The 27,824-nt window shown below is 42.1% G+C and overlaps 2 protein-coding genes across 5 annotated transcripts; one reads left to right on the top strand and one right to left on the bottom strand.

Annotated features, from left to right (window-relative positions):
• Nucleotides 1-602: 602 nt before the first annotated feature.
• On the top strand, nt 603-12,458 carry map3k12 (mitogen-activated protein kinase kinase kinase 12). 2 transcript variants are annotated; one of them, XM_034210988.1, is made up of 14 exons: nt 603-840; nt 2,458-2,977; nt 4,174-4,357; nt 4,460-4,651; nt 5,100-5,258; nt 6,012-6,170; nt 6,368-6,476; nt 7,062-7,171; nt 7,399-7,515; nt 7,612-7,746; nt 7,845-8,526; nt 8,617-8,684; nt 8,953-9,232; nt 10,020-12,458. In XM_034210988.1, the coding sequence occupies exons 2-14, from the start codon at nt 2,515-2,517 to the stop codon at nt 10,173-10,175; spliced, it is 2,814 nt and encodes a 937-aa protein (XP_034066879.1). In that variant the 5' UTR covers nt 603-840; nt 2,458-2,514; the 3' UTR covers nt 10,176-12,458. The 2 variants fall into 2 exon arrangements, with proteins under 2 accessions (XP_034066879.1, XP_034066878.1); XM_034210987.1 differs by having other exon boundaries at nt 4,162-4,357.
• A 281-nt stretch (nt 12,459-12,739) lies between these two features.
• On the bottom strand, nt 12,740-19,719 carry LOC117543011 (poly(rC)-binding protein 2-like). 3 transcript variants are annotated; one of them, XM_034210990.1, is made up of 13 exons: nt 19,560-19,719; nt 18,633-18,764; nt 18,508-18,531; nt 18,385-18,417; nt 18,136-18,252; nt 17,914-18,045; nt 17,702-17,830; nt 16,891-16,965; nt 16,030-16,089; nt 15,636-15,708; nt 15,494-15,549; nt 15,195-15,364; nt 12,740-13,958 (listed from the first exon to the last, which is right to left on the bottom strand). In XM_034210990.1, exons 2-13 carry the CDS (start codon nt 18,699-18,701, stop codon nt 13,937-13,939), a joined length of 960 nt encoding a protein of 319 aa, XP_034066881.1. In that variant the 5' UTR covers nt 18,702-18,764; nt 19,560-19,719; the 3' UTR covers nt 12,740-13,936. The 3 variants fall into 3 exon arrangements, with proteins under 3 accessions (XP_034066881.1, XP_034066880.1, XP_034066882.1); XM_034210989.1 differs by having other exon boundaries at nt 12,740-13,948; XM_034210991.1 differs by having other exon boundaries at nt 12,740-13,948; nt 16,048-16,089.
• Between the last annotated feature and the right edge of the window lie 8,105 nt (nt 19,720-27,824).

Below are 27,824 nucleotides of genomic sequence, written 5' to 3'. Positions count from 1 at the left end.
TTTAATGGGCATTTCCCTCCCCTTCACCAGGGAAGGGCAAAGCAAATGGACAGTTGCACCCCAGCCTCCCTGGAGCGAGCTGGCAGGGATCCAGTGTGTCTTGCTCAAGGACACATCAGCAGCAACAGCAGGGTGGATGCTGGCTGACACATTGTAAGATAAGAGATCAGATCAGATAAGTGACTGTATTATCATCCATCTATACAGAGTGCAGTACAGTAAATAGAGGGAAACAATTGTGTTCCCCTGGTTTCATTGCAAAACAAAAGAATGAACAAATCAGGTGGAAACAACACAATACTAAAGCAGGCACATAATAAGATACAAAACAATGTTCAATAATTCATGTATGTGTCACAATTACAGAACAATATAGATAGCCAATTTAAATAAAGGTGTTATTAAATGTAAACAAATAGCATCATACTGGTTAACGCTCAAATTAAAATAATGGATGTTATGATGAAAAACTGAAGCCGCGTGCATGTGTGTTTCTGTGTCTGTGTTTGTGCGCGCACGTGTATTTGCAGAGGGTGGTGGGAGCGCCCCCTCGCGGCGCAACTTGCATTTCCGTGACGTCAATTCAGCACTGGGAAAGAGACAGCTCCCTCCCCCCCAAAAAACCCAGCGCGCCTCACGTTGCATGGGTCCTCGGTTATTGATAACACAATTTGCCCGGTGGGATCCATCCCGGTTGTGTGAAACGCGTGGATACAGGGACTGGAGATACAACAGCCAGCGCGCACCGAGGGAAAAACAACAATCTACTCATTTACACCGACAAATAGAAAGCCGAGTACACCCCTTCACTTGACAACGCGACATCAAGCAGGCAAAAAGGTATGGGAATGTCATACTATACGGTTAAATGCTGGTGTAATAAGAAATCATGGATCACAGGACGTTAAGTTATGATGCTCGGTGCGGTGGCGTTCACGCCGCTCACACTGCACCACTGAACCGATGCTGCCAAGAAAGGAATCATCGTCTATGGTTGCTAGAAAATCATATTTGTGCAGCAAGAAAGCCCACATTGCGAAATATTTGTGTTTGTGCCAACGTTAAGTAAACGCTGAGACGCTGCGGCAGTTTCACTTGGCATGGACTATAGTATAGCATAGGGCTCATGCACGTCGGTTATGATGCTGCTGAGTGTCATCATCACATCCTCGGTTATTTAAAGATTGATCTTCCTGCGTTTGTGTGTGTGTGTGTGTGTGTGTGTGTGTGTGTGTGTGTGTGTGTGTGTGTGTGTGTGTGTGTGTGTGTGTGTGTGTGTGTGTGTGTGTGTGTGTGTGTGTGTGTGTGTGTGTGTTTGTGTGAGAGAAAGCACTGCTCCTTTGCACAGGCCTGCTGGTTGTTTATTGCCCATTTTTTCCACACTTTCATTTCGCTCGGTCGTCATGGCTCTTCTCGTGCAGTGGTGCAGTACAAGAAAGGGAGCTGGTGTGAGATATGTGAATTGGGTACATGTGCTCTCTCTCCTTGTCGCTCTCTCACACACTTGCAGGCACTCACGCACGTACGACGTACGTACACATCCACACTGAGGTGGTTATGCAATTCGTCATATTCTTCAGATGCACACAATGCTCTTTACTTGATGCACGAAATATGGAGCTGCAGAGTATAGCTTTGCTCAGATGTTGTCAGATACTGATGTTAAATCACAGGTGATGGACTGTGTGCTGCACAACCTCCTCTGGTAGATTCATTCATAAACCTCCTACTCCACTCTGGCTGATGGCTCCACTGGGCATGATGGCTTTTCCATTCACAGAGAAAGAGGTTTTACTGCAGGATTCAGACAGAATCTGGATGTGGTTAAACTGGCTGGATGCCCAACTCACTGCACGACTCCACTCATTGATTGCTGTGCATAGTTTGAATAAAAGTAAAGTTAGTGTGAACGCCAGTCATTTCTTAAAAGATCAAAGGAGACAGTAGAAGTGAGGGAGCAGCAGCACTGGCCAGCTCCAGCTGCATTGTGGAGCTGACCGGTGCTGACTAATAGACAGTTTTAAATCTAATAAGCAGTCAGCATTCACAAACTTAATATAACATATGATTATACTGACAATTATTAATTGGGGATGAAGATCTCTTATTTAAGTCAAATGCCCTTAAATACTAATAGCAAAAGTAATCATACTTAGGCCTATTTCAGAATAATATATACTTCATTTTTTTTTTTTTTACTACATATGATTCCAGGTAGCTTGTGAATGTCACAGAGGTTTTAAAAAGTGTTAGCTTAACCTCTAATAATGCGTATTTGTTGACTACATTTTGTATTGTTGATCTGAATCTTCAAGTGACCCAAAATGTAAAATCAAAGGGCTGGAGTATAAAGTAACATTTTTGCCAGATGTAGTGGAAGTATAAAGTTACATGGAAAACTTAAACGTATATACTAGTATAAATCATCCTAATGTTATCATAAATCTTCTCCTCCAGGCGAACGTCTCATCTTTCCATCCTCCACCCTAACCTGCCGTGTTGGGGATACCCCTAATGAGTGGGACCTGTATCCATGAGCCCCGCGCCCCTTCCCCCTCCCTGTCAGGCTTCAGCACCCCCATCTCAGAGCCCTCCTATCGAAGAATCGATGGAGACACCGCTGCCTGCACCCCCGAAACGGACCTGACGCCCACACAGTGTGTCATCCGCAACCTGCTGTCCATCGACACCGGTGGACCGGGGGCTCCGGGCGGCAGCAGCCCCACCCCCAGTGATGGACCCTCAGCCTACTTTGACAACAGCGTGCTAAAACTACATGAACATGAGGCCTGCCAGTGTGGCGGGGGGGCGGAGGCGGGCCACAGTCCAGAGGCTGGGGCTGTTCGGAGCCAGTCGGATAACATTCGGCTGCAATCAGGAAGCGGAGGTTTTTTGGAGGGACTGTTTGGATGCCTTAAGCCGGTCTGGACCATGATTGGAAAGGCCTACTCCACTGAACACAAACACAGCCATGAAGGTATGTGACAGCAAGTGATACACTTCTGAGCTCTCTGACCCGTATGCCATGCAACAAAGACTATTTAGATTTAACATAAATTACATTGATATTTAATAGATTGTTGTTAATGCATCCATGCATGATTAGCTGGTACAGGAGGACATCATTGATCTACTTTATCAACTTGCAGTTGTATCTAGTGTGTTCCAACCTAAGGGGTTGGGCAAGCTAAGGTGAAGGGGTTGTGAGAAAATTCATGGGAACCTTTTCTGATGTTTCCCTTTCTGTTTTGTTAAATATCGGATGGCCTAACATTGGATTGTGTGTGTTGGAACAATCTGTGGACACAAGCTCGAGAGTTTAAGAGGCATTTGTTTAATCTTAAACAATATTGTCAAAGCTCATCATATGTTTTTTTTTAATATAAATCTTAAAGTCAATCAACTACAGCTGTAATAACAATGAAGTGGTGTAAAAACTACAATATTTAGATCCAAAATGTAGTGGAGTAAAAGTGTAAGGTATAGCCAAAAAAACAAATACTGAAGTAAGAGAACATACAATGTGTACTTTAGCGCAGTACTTGAGTGAATACACTTAATTTCACTAGAGGAGTGGGGGTCATTCACAGTAGCAGCTACAGTGAGTTTTCACAGCTGGCCGGATGGGGGGGGGCATCCTGTGCATCTGCCCCCACGTAGCTGCTCTCCAGATCTCGACACTTCAGTGGACCTCATGAAGAATTGATCTGCCTGTCGTCTTTATTCTGCCCATCTCTCTTCAGCGACCGCACTCACAGTCGTTTAACTCACGTCAGTGTGACGGATGACAAAAAGATTAGACTATGAGTGAGTTGTTTCTCCCTCAAATGTTCCCTCATCTCTGGACAGAAATGTAATATTCTACTGAAGAAGTTATCAGTGTAGCATTTGTTTGAACATGGCAGGCACTTCATATGATGTCATTGTGTCCTGCCAGCCCATTCTTATGTGTAGCATGGAGCTAACATTTGCTCAGCGAGCCCCCTCTCTGCCAGGAGTGCATATTGACATTTAGAGGCTTTGTAATGTCTGATGGATATGAAATAGGTAATTACTCAAAGGATGCTGCAAAGAAATTATCTCTTGCAATGCCCGTGATAATACTGTATAACACTACATGCCTTCTCTATGTATTTATTGCATTTTTTTGTGGACTTATTGGTCTGAGTTTAGAGTCCTGGGAAGTTCCCTTTGAGGAGATCTCCGACCTGCAGTGGGTGGGCAGCGGTGCTCAGGGGGCCGTCTTCCTCGGCAAGTTCCACGGAGACGACGTGGCTGTAAAGAAAGTGCGAGACATCAAAGAGACCGAGATCAAACACCTCCGCAAACTCAAGCACCCCAACATCATCACTTTCAAGTGAGGAAGAAGCACATGATATCCTACAGTATCTTTAGGCTGCATACACATCTTTCTCTGTTCACCTGGGCCATGTTATCTGACTGCCATGTTTTCCTACAGGGGCGTGTGCACCCAGGCTCCTTGTTACTGTATCTTGATGGAGTACTGCGCCCAAGGCCAGCTGTACGAGGTGCTGAGGGCGGGCCGGAAAATCGCCCCTTCCCTCATGGTGGACTGGTCCATGGGCATAGCAGGTGGCATGAACTACCTGCACCTCCACAAAATCATCCACCGAGACCTCAAGTCCCCCAAGTAAGTCTCAATCAGCCAACACAAGACCTTAAGGTTCATACAGGGATAGTTTGTCCACATGAAAACAACTGCATATAGATTTACAAGAGGCGCAGCAAGACGGGATTGCATAAAATATTTGAGACAATTTGCATTCTCTGTTTAAAGATAAACTTAAATCAAACTCCATCTCAGCAACTATTCGAGAAAGCCACAATCAGTTAATGGCTGGTGAAATATGGCTCTGTAAAACAAGTAAATTGCACTATGCTGTCCTCGGTCTGTCTGTAGTGCTGTACGCATGTTTTTTGTTGTCGGAAAAATACCCTCTTCATAAAGTACATCTTATCTTAACTCTGAAGCATTTAGAGCAATGTTTATTAATGTGCAATGTCCTTAAATAGACTAATACAATGAACTGATTTCTAGTTATTGCCATGTAAAAGGACATGCATTCCCACGTTTGCAGCATGCTGATCACACACGATGACCTGGTGAAGATCTCTGACTTCGGCACCTCGAGGGAGCTCAGGGACAAAAGCACCAAGATGTCGTTCGCCGGCACCGTTGCTTGGATGGCGCCTGAAGTCATTCGGAATGAGCCGGTGTCGGAGAAGGTGGACATCTGGTGAGCGTGATTACCAGGGACTTTGTTTCTCTCTTACAAAAACATCAGCACTTTTCTCTTGACTTGATGCAGCAATTTAGCAATTATCTATAATATGCTGCACTACAGTACGAGAGCAGTTCCTGTGTCGATATGGGGCCTTCTGTTTTTTTAGTGTTGTTTTGTATGTACATATTTGTGATTACTGTCATGACACCTATGTCTATACATACCACAGGATTTTCATCTTTCACTTAAGGCACCAAATGAACACTTAGAGTAACGTATTATCACATTATAATGCATTAGAAAAAACATTATAACTTATAACACGCACATTTATTTTTGTGATTAAGCAGCAATTATGAAGAATAATGATACTTGAACTTATAAGTTATTAAAACATGCTGTAGGTGTGTTGTGACTAGTGTTAAAAACATTATTAATATTTGATTGCTATGATAAGACAGTGCTATAAGTAGATTATAATGCATTATTTTGTTTTTTATGATGCATTATAGATAAAATAGGCGTGATAAAAGTTATGACCATAGTTCTTTCTCCGATCTCTTCTGTTAAAAAGATATTGACCTTAATGAGACTTTCGTAATTAACTTTAACTACCTTTAAAGGGATCACATTGTGCTTTTTAGGGGTTTCCCTTTCCTGTAGTGTGTGGTATACATTTGTGTGCAGGTAAATGGCTAAAACACCAGCACACTCCCCCCCTGCCTCAAATGAACCTGCAAATGAGCATAATATGTCCTCTTTAAGGTCCTTTGGAGTGGTGCTGTGGGAGATGCTGACTGGAGAGGTTCCTTACAGAGACGTGGACTCATCTGCCATCATCTGGGGAGTGGGGAACAACAGCCTGCAGCTGCCCATACCTGAGAGCTGCCCCGACGGCTTCAAGATCCTCCTCAGACAGTGCTGGTGAGTAATGCCTTGGGATGGAGGATAAGGAAAGAAAAAATAATGAGCAGAGAGGACAAGAGAGCAGAAATCGAGGATATTAGAGAAGTAAAAGCAACGTTTGAGAGTAGTTGTGTCAGTCTGTAGTTTAAGGACTTTATTGATGTTGCAGTGCATTGTAGATGTACACAGCTGTCTTTCCTGTCTGGGATTTGCAGGAACTGTAAACCCAGGAACAGGCCCTCTTTCCGTCAGATCCTTCTTCATCTTGATATAGCGTCAGCGGATGTGCTGTCCACTCCACAAGAGACGTACTTCAAGTCTCAGGTATGGTTGCTTCTTTCAAGTCTCAACACAAAAAACACATCTATAACTTGAATATACAGATGTACACATGGACCCAGACAGGCTTAAGCATTAATAAGACTTGTACAACGTGCAGTAGAGAAGAGGTTTTAAAGTCCGTTATGGTGAACCGAGGCAAGGTTCAAATCAAATCAAGTTTTATTTATATAGCACATTTATAAACGATTTTTGGTCGAGCCAAAGTGCTGTACATATAATAAAAATAGCCTACAGTAGAGACACTTTACAGCAAATACAACAGCACATATTGTTCTGAATATCAGTATGAGAAAAACGACACCCTCTGTCCTTAGACCCTCACATCGTACAAGGAAAAACTTCCAGAGAAAACCCACAGTTTAAAGGAAAAAATGGGAGAAACCTCAGGGAGAGCAACAGAGGAGGGATCCCTCTCCCAGGACGGACAGACGTGCAATAGATGCCGTGTGTAAATCGAAGAGATAATACATTTTACAGCATATAGACCGAATGTTAGGAAATGCATGTGTCTGTAATAAGAAGATGAATCCACGAGGATGTCAGCTAACAGATCTGTGCTCTCATCAGGCTGAATGGCGGGAGGAGGTGAAACAGCACTTCGAGAAGATTAAATCTGAGGGTACTTGTATCCACCGACTCGATGAGGAACTGATCAACCGACGCAGAGAAGAGCTCAGGTCTGCTTTCTTTACTCTCAAATCTTGTAGTTGTAACCAGTGATGGTACGTTTGACTAGCTAACATGCATACAGTAAGGCCACTTTCGCTGTGTCCCATTTCTCTGTGTCATTCCTTTTGTCTGCCCACGTGGATGAGATAATGGCCTTGAGTGCATGTCTATTGTGGAGCATTTGGAGTCTCTCATGCGGATGCACAATGACAGCAGCAGCCTCTTGTCTTCTCAGGCATGCTTTGGACATTCGTGAGCACTATGAGAGAAAACTGGAGAGGGCTAACAACCTTTACATGGAGCTGAGCGCCGTCATGCTGCAGCTGGAGCTGAAAGAGAAGGAGTTGCAGAAGTACAAATAAACCCATGAACACAGAGTATACATTCTTTACGAATTAATAAGCCACAGTGTGTTAAGAGTTTGTTGTCTTTTGGTATTCATTTCCAGGAGAGAGCAGTCTTTGGATAAAAAGTACCCAGGTTTGTTCAAGCATCACAGCTCCAGGCAGAGCAGCTCCTCCAACACCATGGACAAACTCATCAAGAAACGAAACGTCCCGCAGAAACTGCCCTCGGGAAAGAGGTGTGAGATCTTATTCCAGTGCTTATTTAATAAAACATTGATGCTGACATGAATATTCATCACGCTTGTGGAATGACTAATCCCTCTTACTCTTTCAGGCCAGACATTCTCAAGTCTGAGGTAATCATTCCCAAAATGGACTCCTCTGTGATGCTAGTCACCATCCCGGCGTGCCCCAACAGAAGCTCCACTTCCCCCAGCCGCTCTCGGAGGGTAAAGACCCGCCATCGCAAGCCGGGGAAGGGCAGTAGCGGGGACCTGGCTGGACTGAAGGCAAATCAGTCTAATAGGGACGCGACTGCCCAGGCTAACAGTGGCAGCACCAACACCTCCAAGCAGCTGCTGGAGCCGTCTGCAGCGCAACAGAGGCAGCTCTCCTCCTCCAGCCCCGACCTCATCTGCACCGCGCTCCAGGCGGAGGGGCAGGGGAAAGGGGAGCCCTCTGTGGGGGGGCTGGAGAGAGGGGGGAGCGTCAGTGCCTCTGCGGGGTTAGGGGGTTCCGTGGCAGGAGCCGCCGGTCTGGATGATCTCACAGAAACGCCTCCACGCAGCGACACGCCGAGCGAGGACGCAGCGTCGTTCCCCTTCTCCAGCAGCCCAGACTCTCCGTGTGGGAGGGGGGCGGGAGCAGCGAGGGGGTCTCTGGGATCTCCACGTCATGATGGGGAGGATAAAGAGGAGGGGGCTGTGAGGCTGCCCCGTGGAGCATCAGGGGGGATTGGGAGTCAGCACCTCACCCCCTCAGCCATTCTGTACAGAGCAGCTATCTCACGCAAACAGGTACCGAGCCGCCCAGCTGGTCACTTCCTCAGTGTTCCTCTGGTTATACTTTGGTCATTTTCAATTGTTCCTATTTCCTGTTTCTGACAGAGGCGTGGAGTGTCGTCCGAGGAGGAGGAGGGGGAAGTTGACAGTGAAGTTGAGTTACCACGGAGACGGTGAGTAACTTGCTGTCCTTCGTCACTGGAAAATGTCCTCGAGCAATCTTTCCTCTCTGACGGAGTTTAAGATTTATTCCAAGGACAATAATTATTTCTTATTCGCATCATTCTAACACATCATCAAATCTGTGATTCTTAAATCTTATACATATTTCTGATAATAACCAATAGACACCACAAAGTCAATGCCCAATCCTGACTATTATTAGCTCGCTTGCCATGTGTTTAACCTCCGTGTGTTTTCCTTTGTTTTGAATATCTCCAGACGTCCGACTAGCATCACCAAGGGCCAGTCGGTGTCCACCTTCAGCTCAGAGAACCTGTCGGTGTCGGATGGCGAGGAGGGCCACACTACGGACCACTCGCACAGCGGCACCCCCGACGTGGTTAGCACCAACACAGACGACAGGTTGGACGATCGCAGCGACGACCTCCAATCTCAGGGCTCAGAGATCCCGGCGGACAACACTGACGGCCTGTCGGAGAGAGACGGAGCGCTGGGACCGGCCAAAGCTCCGCTGGACGCCGGGGGGAATCCTAATGAGGTGAAGAAGCTCCACCGTGGGGAGTTGCATGTTTCTGTGTCATCCTCTGAGACTGGTGTAAAAGAACATACTCCAAAAGCCAGTGGTCGAAAATGCAAAAAGTATACTTAATTTTAACCTTGGGGCAAATGTGTACTTTGGCCTTTGACACCTTACCACAAAGTAATGGTTTCTGGTTTGGACCCTTTCTCCGATTTGAGATGTCTATAAGTTCTCAGATGGTTACATTTAAAGTACAGTTTGAGACGTAAAGATACATTATTAAGGCTGGCCCTTCTTTGTAGATCAGTCGACAAATCGGTTGTTTTGATGTTAATCAAATAACATTTCTTTAATCGATTAGTGATTTTTTTAAAGGCTTGATTCATGCTAAATTACTTTTTCAAATAAAATAATAAAATGTCTCTTTGTAAACACAATATTTAAAGCGGTGCTTGTGATGATTCTTTTCGTACGTTTAAAAAAAAATCTATTATAAAAAGGAAAAACTGGAGAAAAGTCAAAAATGGTTAACTTACCTATGCTGTCTTCTTTTTTTGTAATAAAAACCATTCATTATTTGACAACCCCCAGATTTATCTTGTGACCTCTATGTTGGGAACCACAGGACAAAACTACCTGACTGTATGTAAAGTAGATAAAGAAGATAACCCTCAACCAGAACCAACAATTCTGCTAAATGCAGGACCTGTACTTTTAATGTAGCATTGTTGGAGATTTGACACAAGTAGATGGTTTGAATTCTGCTTTACACATCTCCTGCATGACACGCCCTCTCTCTCTCCAGAGCCGGGCCCTGTGTGATGACTCTGACTGCGACAGTGCAGAGCTGGACCAGCCGGGCAGCGGAGAGCCCAGCCGCCCCCCCGGCGCTGGAGCGTGGGTGCAGCCCCCTCTGCCCTACCAGGGGTCTCCACAGGCGCCACACACAGCTCCTCCATAGATAGCTGGATGCTAGCAAAGACCTCCAGCTCCTAGTGATGCAGTACATTACTGTTGTCATGAGGAATCACACCTACTTCACCACTCAGACTATGACAAGTCGACTTATGGTGTCTCATAAGTTTGTTGGATGGCATAGGACATTTGTCATAACCTGACATCCGATATTTTGGCAGCTTGTGACATCCGATAAATGTCATTGAAGTTCAGTAGGGTTTTTGTTTTAGGCAAAATAGTTACAGAAGTAACCTTAGCCACTGCTCCGGTTCAGCAGAAACCCAACCACTGACGCACGCACAAGAAACCACACTCGTTGTCTTTTAAACACTCTAATCCTCACTCTGGGAGCATCCTCCATGATACTCCACACACTAATGCATCAAAAAACTAATGAATAATAATGTAAATATCCATTACATACCACATGAGAAATATCTAACTTTATTTTATTTGTAAGATAGAAATGTAAGACTAAATGGTATGCAGCCCTGTGAACAAATGCATGACTACGTGTTTATAATTTATGGTTTGAATGTGTCCGTTTTATATTTTGTGAAACTTTACACTTTTTTAATCCTAAGTATTACTTGAGTTTTTTTTCGTTAATAAATGTCAGCACTCAAGAAAAAAAAAAGGAATGAAAATCTCACCACGATGTCGATCACGATGCATAGTTAGGATTCTCAGTAGGTAATATATTATTTTTTTTAACCCTCGTACTACTGAGTTATAAATACATAAAAGACATGGTTGAGGTTCTTTATTAAGCTTATCTTAGTGATGGGATGGAGAACATTTGTGTCACAAAAAAATGCACTTTTGCCATTACCGGTGTAGCTTCACCGGTTTCTCAAATTGTCGGCTATTTGATTGTGTTTCTTAGTAGGGTGTGTTCATGTAATGAAATACACTAGCATTGGTAACCAAGGTACTATCTAAGCAACAAACACTGGTGCTAGTGCTTCAGTAAAGGAGACCCCTCCGATTTAGCATTGCACTCCTGTAACATTGTCAGCCTAACGAAGAACAGTTCAAGAGAAAAAGCGATCAAAATCAGTACGGCAGGACCAGAGATATTGTCTGCTTTATTCCACACATTATTATATCTGGTCAAAAACATGGCGTCTGCATTACCCACAATGCACCTCGGCCAAGAGCAGTTGTTTGGGGACTCCCTAAAGAATTGGTAGAAACCCTCTCCGTCCGAGCCGAGCTCACGTTAGTTGAGTTTTCCGGAAAAATGTATAATGCACGCTTACAATCTGAGAACAGGTTATTTTTGGTTCATGCGTTTCTATAATTTGCTATGCACATGGAAATTGAGTCACTTTAAATCCCATTTGGGCCTATTTTGATCCAAGATACATTTATCTGACTACAGAGGCCCCTCTTAAAAGATGTATCTTGTTGGACATAAAGCGGATATATATTTCAGCACTATTTAGTAATGCATATTTTCCATTACAACTTAGTGTTGTCCAATTGTGTGCAGCAAAAGTGTTTAGTCATTTAAAAATCTGCTGGAAAGTTTAGCCGTGGCGCTATGAAAGGAGCAAAAAGTGTATCTTTGTATCGATGATCACCAAAAAAAATGTCATCCATGTTTGACCTTACAATTAGGCTTGAGATCTAAAGGTTGTGTAGGTTTAATCCTGGGGTTAAGGCAACAATTTGATGAATGGAACACTTTAGGTTACTGTTTTGCTATCTTATCCAGGAGGAGAAAAGCCTATATCAACAGAATCAGGATCAAGACAGTCATGGTCACACAGCCAGTGGGATGTAAGGAACCCTTCAGGTCAAAAACACTAATGTTTTGGGATTCCCATTGGGCCAGAGTTTTGATTTGTGTTTTGCAAGTAGCAGCTAAGGTCGCCCTCCCATAGAGATGAAGCGCTGGCTACAGAGCTCTAATAAAGTCACCCATTTCTAACTCCACACCTCCAGAATACTTTTCATTTTCGAAATGGTAGTCTTCAGAGTTGTATAAAAGAAAAAGGCATTAAACAATTTAAGTGTGTCAAACCTGTGGAGTTCCCCTTTAAGTAAAGAACCAAAAGGACTCCTGTAGTTCATGATGTTCCCGTTACCCTTTAAGATGCGGAGGTAGCCAGATAAGGAATAGAGCACTTCTGTGGTGGTTACTAGTCGTAAGTAAGTATCCTTTGGGTTTAAATAGAAATGTTTTGTTTTTATACAGCATTGCACATTGTACCTGTAACATAGGAATTATATCAAAGGCAAAATATGAGCAACAATAAATGATGTATTGGTTAAAAAAAAAGTTGTGTGATGTTTATCTCCAGTAGTTTGTGCTGTTGCATCACATAAGACAGCTGAATGAGAAATAAACAACATTTTCAATGATTTTAAGCATGTCCAAAAGGTTCCCGTGTCTTTTCTTAACTTATCTTTTACACCGGGTTGTTTATAAAGAATGAAATCCCCCACGGGAAGAAGACATGTTGGATTATTAATATATCTGGAGCTTGATAACGGGGTAATGAAGGTGTCAGCTATCTTTAGAAGTAAGTAAACATCCCAACATAAAAATGAAAAAACAGATTGTTTAAGCATTTCACATCTTTTTTTTTATTTCTGCATTTCATTTCTTCAACAATTGAATTGCAACCAGATCTACAATAGTTTGAAAACGTGCACAAAAACGTGAGTTTCTTCATCCTGCAAAGAATAATAAAAAATAAAATCTGACCCAGGCAAAAAAGGATAGCAACTAGTGTTAATTCTATAATTCTCCTTCTAGTTAATCATAATTTAATACCTCAGCATAATATACTTATAAAGACAAATGTGTCTTGTAGTTTTGCCCCTTGCGGCATTCCCCAGCCCTGCAGTTAAAAAAAATATTTTCTCTATTTAAAACAAACATTTCAATGTTATTATTATCATCATCATCATCATCACTATGGTCTTAGTAATTTCAGAGAAAAGAAAATATTTTCCTCTCATTCAGGCCCACACCTGGTGACCAAGGCCCACCCACCCTTATCAGAATCCAATACACAACAATGCTCAAAAGTCCTGATCGAGAAATCAAACGGATGGAAACACAGGAATGACACAAAACAATTACTCAGCAAATTAGTGGTGAGACAAAACGTAGCTTAAAATTTGCGTTTGAACCCGCCCTCAACGAGGGATAAATTACCTTCTACGTTTTCCTGCATACATCTTCACCTGGAGATCATTCACACCCACTGAAACCCGTTAAACCCACAATGCCTCATCAGGAAGTACAGCTTCAAATAGAAGATGGCAAATATCAATGAATTCTACTCTTACACGGAGCTGTGTATTAAATAAAAATAAATAGATATTTAAAAAGGGAGAGAACAGTCCATCTATAATGTTATGGTGTGTCTTTTTTCTTCATTTTTTGTACATTTTCTAAGAAGAATCTGACATAAGAAAAACATTATTTATGCCTTTCCAGATTTTTCCAAAACGTTTTACCTATATCAAGAAGGTCATACAGATATACAGTAAAATAAGAGAAGTCTTTAAAAACTATATGCAAAGGGGATTTAAAAACATAATAAATAAATAAAATACTAATATCATGATGATGGGGTAATTACAACTGAGTAGGTGTGTAACCAGAAAGAGGAGAAAACAGTGAGTTTATAGTACTTGGTTTTTGCATTAAGTTCAATAAGGGACCTCTTGGTAAAAAGTAGGGGGAGGGGTTACGTTAGGTGCTGATGAAGATCCTCCGGTCAGTTGGCTGCGAGTCCAGTAGCTTCAGAAGAGAGCCTGAGGAGCACAACACAGAACAAGAAGCGTTAAATTCCTTCATATTTTATTCTAAATAGTCATTTATTTGAAGTTTCTGCAGGATATCCTCTTTTCACAAGCTGCCCGTTGCAATTTGGCAATAACAAAAGTAGCCCCAACATGATGAAGTGAGAAAAACATTGTTTTATTCCCTTCCTCCAGACATTTTTATCCCGTCCAAATGGGACCTTCCGCCCGTCCTCGCTAATGCTCTGGCAATAATAAACACATTCAATATTTCCACCCGTGATTAACCAATAACACCTACATTTTAAAGCCCCTTTCATACAGATTAGTGCAATTTAGAGAGATTTAAAAAAATGGCATGCAAGACAGAAAACAACAATACAAGTGTTATGTTAACATTTTAAAATAAGATATAAAAAAATGATGATATAAAAAGATGTGATTATTGATTACTAGGGTTTCAAAGGGCGGAACATTTCCATAGGAAGTTAAGCTGGGGAATTTTGGAAATATTCTATATTGGAAACTTTCCATGGGAACTAACTGGGAATTGAGGGGAATGTAATCGAATTGCATCATATCCAAGCATAAATATAAACATTTTGTTTTGTCATAAGAAAACATCCATGCAAAATGATACAATTAAAAAACATGACATTTCAACAGATGTATTTGTAAGTAGAACAGAACAAGTTTGAATTATTTTATCAAACAATCATTTGTTTCATTGAAGAACAAAAACATGAATGTTGAGTTAAATATTACCTCACTCATTCAAAAATGTGCTTTGGGCTCAAAAGTGTGGTCCAGTCTTCTAGAAATCATGTGTGCATGTGATGGAGGAACGCACAGTGCCTCTAGGGGGCGTGGTCTCAATAGCCATGCCGTAAGCAGTGTGCATGTGATTGAGGAATGGCATGGATATTCAAGTGTACTTGAATGGCGTCTGTTTGTTTTTGTCACGATTAAGCTAAAATATACTTTCTCCAACTATATTTAAGTTCCCTTTGAAGAGCCAACCTTCAATTTGGAAAATTCCCAGTTTATTCCCATGGGAAGTTTTCATCTTTGAAAATGGCCAGAATTTTGCAACCCCTATTGATTACACATCGGAAAGGCGAGTTGTTACAAAGTGTAATCTCAGTTTCTTCTTGGTTATACCCCCAGTAAAACATGTTTACGTTTGATACACAGTCTGCCTGTTTCTGTATTCGTGCTGCTCTGTGAGGAGGTGTTGCCGTCGCATAACGCCTCTTACCTGGCATTGATCAGGTACTCGGCCAGGCTGATGCTGGCGTGGGAGCCGGTGATGGTGACCTGCCTGTCAGCGGAGCCCTCCACGGGATTGGCAATCTTGATCTGAGCCCCTGACATCTGACGGATCTCATTGATCTTTGCGCCCTGACGGCCAATAATGCAGCCAATGAGCTGAGGGAGAAGAAAAACATAGGAACAATAAGCACTTTTAAAAAAGAGGAACGATACAAAACAAGCTACTTAAAAGTGGCGCCATGTTTTTCTGCAAAACGAGTAAATGATGAGATGAATGCGACTTACATCGTTTGGAATGGTCAGCTCATGAGAGCCAGTTTGGGCAGAGGCGTCCATCCCAGCTGAAGAAATGCAAAGAAAGTGTTGACTGGGTGGATGGTTACAAATCTATATTAATCCAGTTTCCTCTTTCAATCTGTCTACCTACCCTGGAAGCCCTGGTTGCTATGTGCAATGGGGAAGGGGCTCTGCTGCATGGCCAGCTGGTGAAGTTTGGTGAGCTGCGGAAGCAAAGGAGGGGAGGACACGGAGAGCAAACAAAAACGAAACATGAGCGACAATCAAGAAGTGATTACAAAGTAGAAATCTTGAAATTAAGTGGTTGTAGTGAGGATGAGAAGAAATATGAAATGGAACATGGAGCTCATGATTTAGCCTAAAAGGGTAAACAAAGGTTTTGTTGTTAAAAAGTTAAATAATGTTTGAAATTGTTAAAATGGGTATCAGGCAATGGGAGTTGGGAAATGAAGAGTCAGTGGGATGAAGTAAGAAGGTGGCATGGCTCCCGAGGACCGAAGATTCAAATATATTGGATCACTTACAGAGGGCCCTTCACTTACATCAGGCTGAGGAATGGCGTGCTGCCCTTGGACAGCGTATGCCTGCAAGGAGAGAACAGCTCTTAGGAGGGTGTGGCAGTGTCACAGTGTGCTCAAATATCCATCAGTCCTCTGTCCTTGGTGTGCTACAAGAACAGAGCCAGGTATGCTACGGACAGTGCATGAACTGGGTATATGCAGGAATCCTGAAGTCAAAAGTAATACCTTTGAAGATCTTTTTTAAGACCCTTTCCATACATTTTAAGACCTCATCGCCACTTGGAGTTTTAACCGGTTACCTTGGCGACACACTTTACCTCACATTTACTATAAACAGTATTGATTGTCATTCCTCCTTATCTTCCAACCATTTGGACGCAGACTTGCATTTCCCCAAAACGATGTTGTTTAACAACCGGCGTAAACGGACCTTCGCACGCTCAAGCAGTGAGCGTGCGATGTCCTGTTCAGATGACGTCAAACCCAACGGGATGCCATAAATAAACTACACACTATACACCTACGCAATGATTACATTCAGGCAGACTGTAGAATACAACCTCTTTGGACAATTTATATACTTATTGAAAACAAGCTACAAAATGTAATACCTTGGAAAATGCCCTTTAATACTTTTTAATAGCCTTCATTTTCGCTAAATTGATTTATCGACTTTTAATACTTTTTAAGACCCCGCGGACACCCTGATAAAACACTATGATGATAGCTTGAGGATAATCAAATTTCTCCGACCAGAAGTGCTTCAGTAAAAGGTGAGAATATTTCCCCGAAACAGCAGACACTACAGGGACAAACATGGCACACACAACAGATGTAGAGTACAAACAAAGAAGTGTTGTTTACCTGACCACCTGCAAAGATGACAGGAGAGCCTGAGGGTTTGGGTCTGTACGGGATGGTCACTCCCTTTGGGGGAGACTAAGAACACAGAAATATCACCATTAACTATTGAAGTCACATCAAAGGTACCACAGAATATAATAAACCATCAGAAGTAAGACACTCAAGCACTTTCAAGGTACCGAAACAACAAACACTCCAGAAGCTCAAATCTAAAAATTGTAACTACAGATGTAACTGGGAAAAACCTGTTTCTTTTAGTCATTGTACATTTTCACTTATTTACACAGCTATTTATAGCAACGGATTGACGGGTGTGATCATGATTATTTAATGATTAGCTAGCTCTGTGTCTGGTGTGAGACGTGAGGAGATTTCATCTATTAAAAGAGTCTCTTATGTAAGTGGTTGCGTATATGAAACACCAGATTGTGTGGGAAATCAAGTATTGTTCCAAGTGGGACATTTGATTTGCAGGCAAATTCATTTGACTTTCATGTTGGGGAGGAATTCAGTTTATTGCATTTTGGCTTCATTGGATAAAACAGATATATTTAAAAGTAGTTGGCATGCAGCAAAGGACCACAGGTTGGATTCGAACCGAGACCACTGCAGTAAGAACGTATCGTGGGTGTATAGGGTGAGCTGCCATGGGGCCAAGGTCTCAATTAAGTTCTTATCTCATGAAAATCCTGACCTTGAAAAAAAATCAGCTTTTTCAAACGACTTTGTATGTACCCTGAATATCTTTGCTAAATAACGACATGTTTTAAAAACAGAGTGAAAGCGGCATCATAATAAATAGTGTCTGTACCTCAAGCATGACAACGCAGATCTGCTTGACACACTCGATAATGGACTGGGGGGTCCCTGCAACTGTGATGGCACGCTCTGTTGAGTTGGGCAACATGTCCCCTGCTACTTGTACCTGAGCTCCTGCAGACTGCAAAGACACAAAAAACCACAAGTGTTAGGACAACTCAGGGATTAGACACTGGATATACAAATACAAATACGAGGACAAACCTCTCTGATTTCCTTGATCTTGCAGCCACCCTTGCCGATGAGGGAGCCACACTGGCTTGCAGGCACGACGAGGCGCATGGTGACCGGGGGTTTGCTGGTGGCTGTACTGTTAGTCATTGAGGTGCTGATGTCCTGGAATGAACAGTGACGACAAGACGATTAAGAAAACTTGAACGTGTCAATTTAGTTGCTAAAACATGTCTGAAATCAGATGAATCTTACCTCCTCCAGTTTCTCAATGATCATGGAGAAGGCTTTAAAAATGGAGGTGGTTGGTCCCGCGAGAGTTATGATCCTCTCCGGACAGTTCCCCTCTGAGATGTTGATGCGAGCACCACTCTGTGGGAAAGGGAACAAAACAGGAAATATCTTCAGACCCAGGGATATCATATGATGCACGAGTCAAACTCACTAAAAGTATGGACATTCTTCTTCTTCTTCACCCACATATAAAGACAAAACATATCTTACCTCCTCTCTCATCTTCTTAACAGACTCTCCTTTCTGTGAAGAATACACAAATACACAATATTTACAAAACATAGAGGGCCAAGATGAAGATAGCAATCCTTCTGGCAGTTAAAAACAACTTACCTTGCCAATAATGCTACCAACCTCCTACAAAAGAGAACACAAATGAGTGTTAAAGCCTCTGTTCCTGGCAGAAGGAAAAGCGATGTTTGTGCTTATTTTCAAACACTGCATGTAGTCACACTCACCTTCCCATGCATGAGTAGCCTGATGGTTAAGGTGACATTAAGTCCTCCTTCAACCAGGCTTGAGTCCATTTCTGCTGCTGAATCCACGATTAAACTGGCCACAAAGCTGGTCTTTGGTCACTGGTTGAATGTCTGCAATAGAGCGGAAAATGTGACTATCAGGGACAAATGTAGTGACAGGAAACTATGAGGACATCACAGCAGAAAAAAAGCCTTGTTTACTAAAAAAGCTGCTGTCAGTGCAGATCAATGTAGCGATGAATGCAGACAGCATCGTGTTGATTTGATCTAGTGTTGGATTTAAACAACGTTATGTAGTCATGTTAAAAGAATGAGGCTTTTCAGTCCAGTAATTCACGTTAGACTGTCCGGGGTCCACTCATTCACATTAGCACAATGACCCACTGTCTCCATTAGGCAGTGTCTATTACCTGGCGTAAAAACTGCTTTAGCGACATAGCTTATAGGTACATGTTTATATACAGAAATGCAAGACCATAACGTGCTCTTTATGTTATGGTTACTTTGTGTCGAGTGTGCATTAGCAGTAAAATGAAGGCTCATAGGATAACATCGCAGATGCTATTTTAGAAAGAGCATCACATCTAGTCGCGTAAGCAATGAATGTACGTTAGCATTTCTATCGAACTACCAACATACACAAGGAAATACCGTGTGAATATTTGGCCACCATATCTATAATAAGACACTAGAAAATACCTGGCTAGCAATTAACTCAGGATTGGCAATACAGTTAAACACAGTTCTGTTATTTTCCATTCAGGTCGTTAGCGTTAGCATCGCCTGATCCAGGAATTAGCCTGATCCCGCGGCCTACGGAGCGTACCGAGGCAACGCGCCGAGTTATCCCCGTCCTTCACTCCGGGAGCAAACCGACACAAAGACGCGTATTTCTGCAGGACTTACCCGATGCGTCCCTTGAAGAGTGTTCAGGGGGTGGGTAGGGTGGCAAGGGTGGAAGGGGAGAGGTTCGGGAGGGAGTTTTAAAAGGATCCGGGGAAGAGGGAAGAGACGCCGCTGTTCGATAGGACTCCACTCTTCTGCTTGGCACAAAAGACAAAATTAATTCAACTTTGACCTCTCAACTGCCCCGCCCCTCTCCCGGGGTCAACCCCGCCCCGGAGCGCTGCCCCTGTGGATGCAAATGACTGCCACTACACTGTGGCTGTGTTAATTGTTAGAACAAATAAAATAGGTAGCCTAAGTATTAAGTAAATGTTGTCACGCTGTTTATACTATAGACCAAAACCTAATGGATATTTTTATATACTGCTGAACTATACTACAATACGTTACACTATTTCATATAATAATAATAATTATAAGTAGTAATGTTATTTATTTTATATCAACCCAACACATGTTATACCCCTATGCTTATACCACACGTTACTGTTCTATGTTAGTCTTATAATTAAGCCTGCTGTAATACATTATGTTTTGCTATATTAATAGAGCCATATAGACTCACTTTAGACAGTTTCTTCATCACATTTGTCTTGTGCAATTCCTTCTCACCCTGTACTGAGGGTAGATAAAGATATTTTCTTTCTTTGGTTGTGTCCTATGAAGCCCTCTCCCCACTGATAACACACTGCTGCAGTTATCTGTAAATCCAGCAGATGGCACAATAACTCTGTGAGCGACAGGAACCCAAATCAAGCTGGTTGCAGTCCCCTTTTAATCCTCCATCCTTTCTTTCTGTTTGCTAAACAAGTAGCACTATCCATAGCTTGTTTTTCAGAATAAAAAGTATTGTTTGACCCAGAAAAAATATCTTAATGAAATAGTTATTGTAAAAAGTCCTCCCTACTCCCAGTGATGTTTCTGTTGACGAGTTCTGGATGAGTCAGAAGACATTTACATTTTACAAAGCAGGGCAGCTATAATAATAGTATTAATCATCCTACTGTAGTTAATCTCTCAGTACAGACTGAGTCAGTCCAAGGATGCTTATGTAGGCTTCAGCGTTTTGCTATAAAGGTCTGACGATGAAAGTAGACAGTTGGTCAGTAATTAGTTCATGTGGTTAAAGCAAGAGCAGATGCCCAAGTTGGCCTTTGCTGTAAATGGTATGTTGAATTCAATCAAATCCAGGGAGTTTTTAAAAATAAAAGCTAACTTGGTCTGCGGTATTCACCTTTAGGCTTCTACGCCCTGGTGGTACTAGAAAACTGCTGATTTAGTATCACTGTGGCCGAAAGGAAGACTTCAGGAAATCACCTCTTGACCTGAAAATAATGAGCTTCAGCATTATTAATAAAGAAAAGAAAATGATTGATGACTTTCCGCTTCATGATGGATTGCCCTGTTTCTGTCTAGGCTGTTGTTGTTTTGCCACATGATTTATGGGATAAATGAGGATTTAAATTGTCGGCTGGTGTTTATTTTAAATTAGCAGAATACAATCCAAGCACAGTTAAAACCTCCAAAACCTGGTGTTACCATAATTAGACTAGGCTACTTAATAAAAGAAGAAGAGATAGATTTAGTGGAACAGTATAGCTCTACAACCATGTGTTCATGGTCTGGTTGACAGCGCATTCTGCCTGAGCTAACTCAGCACATGTTCATTAATCTGGTGCACATCAGAGCACCCACAATACTGGTCAGAATAGCTCGTTATTGAATGTTACTAATCTTCTATTCCCGTGAATCGTTAATCTTGTGTAAATCAAATTCTCTAGCAGAACTGATGTCCCACGCAGCGTGGTTTACACACTGTTGTTTACACGTGTGACTCATGAATCACGTCTGGCTCTGTTTCATGGGTTTAAATTCACTCTGCGTTCGATAAATTGCCTCCACGAAGGGAGAAATTGAGCACTTCCTGTTTTTAATTTTTGTATATCTCGAGCATGAATCCAGGCAGTAGATGTTGGAGCTTGTTTCTCAAAGCCATCTGCAGTGCTGCCCGAATGGTGCCAGGCCTACAAGGCTAATGGTGTTTGTTTTTTTTCTCACCAGATTTGCCCCAATAAGCCAGCATGCTCTAGTAATAGGTCTACAACATACACTCATGCATCCTGAACAGTGTTGGTTTTTTGTTTTTCATAGAAGAACATTGACAGGTTAATAAATAAGAAAACACATCATGTAAAAGACAAAGAACTTATTTTTTGTCATCACAAAAGATATTTAATTAGGGTAGGAAATGCCTGTTTCTTTGATCATCTGAAGAGCGATCACCGAGAGATGGATTATACAGCCGAGAAGAGGTGCAAGCTCTTCAGCTTTTTCAATCAGCACATCTCCCTGGCCTTTTATGTGCGTCTCCCCCTGTCAAGTAATTGCTTACATAATCATCTGCTTACTTTAATCTCACAATCTATCCCACAGTTTGTGCTTTTTCACACGTCCCCACTTTTCCTCCATCGTACCCCCTGCTAGATTCAACGCAACCTCCTCCAGTTCCCTGTTTTTCTCCTTCAGGGCTTTTATCTGACATGCCCACTGGCACTCTCACTCTCTCTCCGGGCCCTCTTCCCTTCACTGGTGAGTGGTCATTGATTACTGTACATGAATTGTATGATGAAATGCCACTCGCCCACCTAACATCCTCTTGTCAGCTGCCCCTGACATCCCACTGCCTCTGTGCATTGCAGACTGTCTTTGCTAGCCTCTGCTCACAATGTTACATTACATATGTGTGAAGTGGATTCACTTTTCTATATTGAGAGTGTAGTAACAGTAAGCCTCCAACTATAGCACATATTTGCTGCACATGTTCAATTTCAAGACTATTCAGCTGTATGTGGTTTGCTCATATTAAAGTAAATAATCTGGATTGCAGTGTGAAACCTGATGACACACTCAAAGCCACAGAGAGGGTGGTCCAATTAGTCACCTAATTCGCAAGTGAATATCATTTCAAAAAATGTAAGGTCTTGAGAAGAGATGGAAAACAAACTGATAAACCAGAGAATGTAGCTACAGAAGTGGTTCAAACTATTGATTTCCTTAATTTTCCCCTTATGAGTTAATTCTATTCAATTTATCGAGATCACAACATATCTCAAAATTTAAAAAATGTATCTTCCCAAGATAATGAAATACTCTGGAGATTACAAAGATAGAAATCAAGATCACCAGAAGGTGAGTAGTAGAAAAACGTTTTTTAATTCAGGGTAATGGCATTATAAACCTTGTAATCTTGGGAAAACAACGAAAATTAACTTGTTAATACGTGTAAATGGAGGAAATAAATGTTTGAATCATTGCTTTTATCCCATTATCTCTGGAAAACAATATTTGTAAGTTAATGGAAATGACAAAAATTAAAGTCATGATCTAGTTATCATGGGAAAATAGTTGGTAAAATGTCGAAACTATGGCTGTGAAGAGCTTCCGTATAAAACTCGGAGCATATTATAATTATGGTTTAATGATACAATGAGAACAGAATAGTCTTTCCATTTGTTATTTGTGGCATCCATTACAGAAAATAACAATTGTGTGTGTGTGTTTGTATTCGTGACGGAGGAAATGTTGGGATGCATGTGTGACAGAGCCGTGGGCAGTTTGAACAGATCTGTTAACTCTGTCAAATGAAGATGCAGAGCTGCACAGTGGGACTGAATTCTCTCTGCAGGGGTGTGAACGAAACCAAAAGCCTGTTCTTGTACAGTTGCTGCCACGTCACTACCTTTCCACAGCCGTAGTTAGATGGGCCTGCGGGGTCACAGTGAGAGGTGACACGTGCCCACATAAACTGTCCAGTCAGGAACCAGAAAGGATGTAGAGCGGCTGTGACTCCCCGATCTTATTTTAAGAAGGTCTTCCACAAATAGTTTGCTCCCACAGAGACAAATAATTGGCGTGATATCTTGGGGGCACGAGCAGGAGGAGCAGTCTGCATTTGAATGCCAATCCTCCACAGGAAGAACCCAGTTATTCATGCCAGTGGGCAAGCTCCCTGGACTCTGTGTGTTTAGGGAAACACATGCTATGGAAACAGAGTTTAAGACTGGGTTTGGAGTTAAACAATACACCACCTATAGGATTAGTATTCATGTATTTACATTGATGGTAAATTGATGGTACTGCTCTCAAAATTGTGTTAAATCTGCTGTTCACTCAGAAAAATATCTGACGTAAAGATCTCATGCTCAAACAAAATTAGAAATATCTCAACAATTATTGAATGTATTGCCAGAGCATTTTGTATAGTGACTTGATATTCCTGTGACCCCAGACTTTGGCCTAAATTGGTATGCATCCTCTGCTTGTAAGCAAATGTAAGCATACTGTATAGCACACACAAATAGAGATGTCAGCATGTTAGCGTTGTCACTGTTAGAAGTTAGAAGGATGGCATCATCATTTAGATGTTGATTTATTGTCCTGCCTCTGTATCAACCTCCATTCTTTGTCCATGTAAAACAAATCATATCATTTCATATCATATCATATCATATCATAGATATAAAAGGATCACAGCTTGGAAATGGCTATCTTCACCCTCTGTAAGGATCGGAAATATGGAAGGTGAAAGCAACACATGCACAAACACCTGGCCATAATGCTTTCTGATTAATCTTAGAAACAGTTTGACGCTCCAGGAACACTGAAATGTGAATTGTTACATGAAACAGATTGTCAATGTGGAAGGGATTGATCTGATAAAGCTTGGCAGTGGATGGTGGAACAGCTTTCTCCCTCCTCCAAAACACTCACTGCTGTATTTCATACAATACTCACAGGGAGGCCAGAGACAAAGCAACAACGATCTCACTATTTTCACCCTCTCTGCCAACAATGTGTCACGATTTTGTAAGGGCTACAATGCTGAAAATAACCAGTTATAAACCTCATTTTGTTACATATTTATTTCAAAGTTAAATAAAGCTACTCACGTTGCTTTCATTTGAAATGCCTGCCTGTAGACCAAATGAACTGAAGCACTAACAATGATGAATTGTGAAAGCAATTCCTAATCTTCTCCTTCTGTAAGATAAAATACAGAATCAATCAATGTTTATTTATATAGCCCAATATCACAAATGTTACATTTGTCTCAGTGGTCTTCACAGTGTGTACAGAATATCAGTATGACAATATGACACCCTCTGTCCTTAGACCCTCACATCGTACAAGGAAAAACTTCCGGAGAAAACCCACAGTTAAAAGGGAAAAATGGGAGAAACCTCAGGGAGAGCAACAGAGGAGGGATCCCTCTCCCAGGACGGACAGACGTGCAATAGATGCCGTGTGTAAATTGAAAAGATAATACATTTGCAACATAGGTAGTCCAAATGTTTGGAAATGCATGTGTATATAATAGGAAGATGAAAGCCATTGGCCCCCCCACTTTACAGCCCTGCCCCACATTTTCGCAGCAGCGGATGCCGCGGAACCCTGTACACATCCCGTTTCAATAATTCCCATCTACTCTAAAGTCGCATCTAAAAAGAACGCCATCTGATCTAGCTGTGTATATTTTGTTATTTTTGATTGTTATATTCAATCTCATTAGCTACAGGCATTGTTTAAGCTTGTAAAGGGAAGAACACAGCTCGCCTCTCACTCGCCACTCTGCTCTTCCACAGCGCCGCTCCGCTGACATTATGAATGTAAGGCATAGTAATCATAGATAACACGGCAGGGTCCGTTACAGTTTGTTTTCATCTGATTTCAATTAAACAAAGTCTTGGCTTTCAGAATATTAAACTTCTTTCGGCAAATGCAGATGATAAATACAGCTTTGAAGCTTTTAACGGCATAATTACAAGCGGAGAACGGAGTAACTTGACATCACAGCAGGCATAACAACAGCCGGTGTTTCTCCTGAGTTTCCCCCGGGAAACAAACGCAAAAATACACAAACACACACACGTATACACAGTGGTGTAGTGGGCGTTGGACGCGGGGGTACGCCGTACCCCCACTTATTTGGAGCACAATCTTTTTTGTAATAGTCTAATAAATATAAAATCATTGCCAGTGTTATCAAGTGTGTATTTGTTGTAATAATGACAAAAACACAATACATTTCACAGTAATTATAATACAAAATAAAAACGATTTCCTTAAAGAATTATGATTCATCATCACGCTCATGACCCCGCGGCGAGCTGGGGGTGTGCGAGCCAGCTCACTGCCCGCCGAATTTGCGGTAGCTCTTTCCCTCAAGAATGCTAACGAAAAAGCTCTATAATGGGAGGCAAACATTTTTTACTTGACTTCTTTTCTAAAAAGAATATAATTCACAAGAAGAAAGAGGCTAGCAGCACCGAAGCTACAAGTGAAGTTGCTAGTACTACATCACCAGAACAGCCGCCTAAAGACGTGGATAATGCTAGCACTAACGTCAACGTTAGCTGCGCTAGCAACGTTCCCCTAGCAAGCTCAAGCTCACCTTTCCCAGAGGTATGGACGGAGGACATGTGGCAGAGGAAACAAGAGGAATACCCGTGGAGACTGCAAAGCTGGAAACTGGGCTGCAAAGTTTGTTCATCCATTTCGGATGTATCAGTCTTCAAAACGCAAGGTGTGTGTGTGTGTGTGAGAAATGCAGCGCTGTCTGCTTATTTGCAATGTAGGCTAGGCCTAATCAGAATAATTTCAAGTCCAGATCATCGTCTGCTTAGTTGCAATACTGTAGTTTATGCAATTTAGGCCTATAAATTGTTTATGTAATTTATATGCCAGTGTGTCCATGGTTTTGAGTCTGTGTGTGTGTGTTGAGCGCAGCGCTGTCTACTTTTTGCAGTACAGCAACTATAGGACTAAGCATGCCGGTAGTTTCTTTGGGCTTGTCTGCCCGTGTTGTGAGTGCACTTCGCGCGTGCGCACTTGTGTGGCATTGTTTGGGATTACCTAATTAAAATAGCGTCCCCCCCAGTAAAACAATCCCCACTACACCACTGCGTATACACACACACAAACACACACTAACTCGCGAGCTTCCCCCAGATCAGTAATCCAAACGAAAATATCTTCCCTCCGTACTACTTTGATCATTTGCTCCGCTAATAATCAATCAGATCGATCCAGAGAAGAGGAAACTTTAAAGGCCTTTTTCTCAAAATGATGACTCGGTGAGTCATTATATAATGTGACATATTTTGCTTAATATTTGGAGTACAAAAACAATCCTGATATCATTAGAAAGCTAGGAATCTCCTCTTTCCAACTGTGTATACAACTCAAAATGTGTCTTCGGGTTAATGCGACTGATTTCGATGGAGCAGGTCACTTTGCATTAGGTAAAATACAGCAGGCAGACAACAGGAAGAATATGTACATTTTAATCCAATCAAATAGGACATTGTCACACCATTCAAATGTATCCATGTACATTACAACCAATAACAAAGCTTAGATGTGTTTATTTGTTACGTTGTTTACGTTATGTACGTTGTTCTGTGTGTCAGCCGTTAACCTAGATAGATAAACTTGCAAACATGTCAGAAGAACCAGCGCAGTCAAACTAAGCTGAAATTCAACAACTTGAATGTCACATCCCTGACATCTGCACCTCCGGAGCCTGGTCCTTCAACCATAGAACCAGCTCCAGAGCCTGGTCCTTCAACCATAGAACCAGCTCCAGAGCCTGGTCCTTCAACCATAGAACCAGCTCCAGAGCCTGGTCCTTCAACCATAGAACCAGCTCCAGAGCCTGGTCCTTCAACCATAGAACCAGCTCCAGAGCCTGGTCCTTCAACCATAGAACCAGCTCCAGAGCCTGGTCCTTCAACCATAGAACCAGCTCCAGAGCCTGGTCCTTCAACCATAGAACCAGCTCCAGAGCCTGGTCCTTCAACCATAGAACCAGCGCAGCCAGACGAACCTCAAAGCAGCAGCTATGCGGCCGCAGAGGCTGTCAAAACCGCCACCGCCGGCATCGTTGAACCGAAACAGGCTGGTTCCGACTGCATGGAGGTTTGTTGTCGGGACATTGTGACGGGCAAATAAAAGCTTATTTGGGCAAAGAGAAGGTACTTCAATGCAGAATGGTACAAAAACAGAGAGTGGTTAATTATTTGCAAAACCACTGAACGAGCCTTCTGTGAAATATGCAGATTTGCTGCTGTCAAACGGCTTGTAACTTTCTCCAAATGTGGAGATGACAGCTTTGTAAATACCGAGTTAATAACTGGAACTTTTCACAGAGCTTACTTCAGTCAAACACCAGTCAACATTCAGCTTGTCAAACAAGAGCGTAGCAGG

The sequence above is a fragment of the Gymnodraco acuticeps genome, unplaced genomic scaffold, assembly GCF_902827175.1.
Source record: "Gymnodraco acuticeps unplaced genomic scaffold, fGymAcu1.1, whole genome shotgun sequence".
Taxonomy (NCBI): domain Eukaryota; kingdom Metazoa; phylum Chordata; class Actinopteri; order Perciformes; family Bathydraconidae; genus Gymnodraco; species Gymnodraco acuticeps.
Note: the sequence above shows the minus strand (reverse complement) of the source record. Positions and strands in the feature narration are given on the sequence as shown.

Coding starts and splice junctions, on each gene's coding strand:
- map3k12 (XM_034210987.1), top strand. CDS start 2,515: ATGAGTGGGACCTGTATCCATGAGCCCCGCGCCCCTTCCCCCTCCCTG. Junction 7,516..7,611: donor AAAGAGAAGGAGTTGCAGAA/GTACAAATAAAC, acceptor ATTCATTTCCAG/GAGAGAGCAGTCTTTGGATA. Junction 7,747..7,844: donor AAACTGCCCTCGGGAAAGAG/GTGTGAGATCTT, acceptor TTACTCTTTCAG/GCCAGACATTCTCAAGTCTG.
- LOC117543011 (XM_034210989.1), bottom strand. CDS start 18,701: ATGGACTCAAGCCTGGTTGAAGGAGGACTTAATGTCACCTTAACCATC. Junction 18,253..18,384: donor TTAAGAAGATGAGAGAGGAG/GTAAGATATGTT, acceptor CCTTTCCCACAG/AGTGGTGCTCGCATCAACAT. Junction 15,709..16,029: donor ATGTAAGTGAAGGGCCCTCT/GTAAGTGATCCA, acceptor TTGCTTCCGCAG/CTCACCAAACTTCACCAGCT.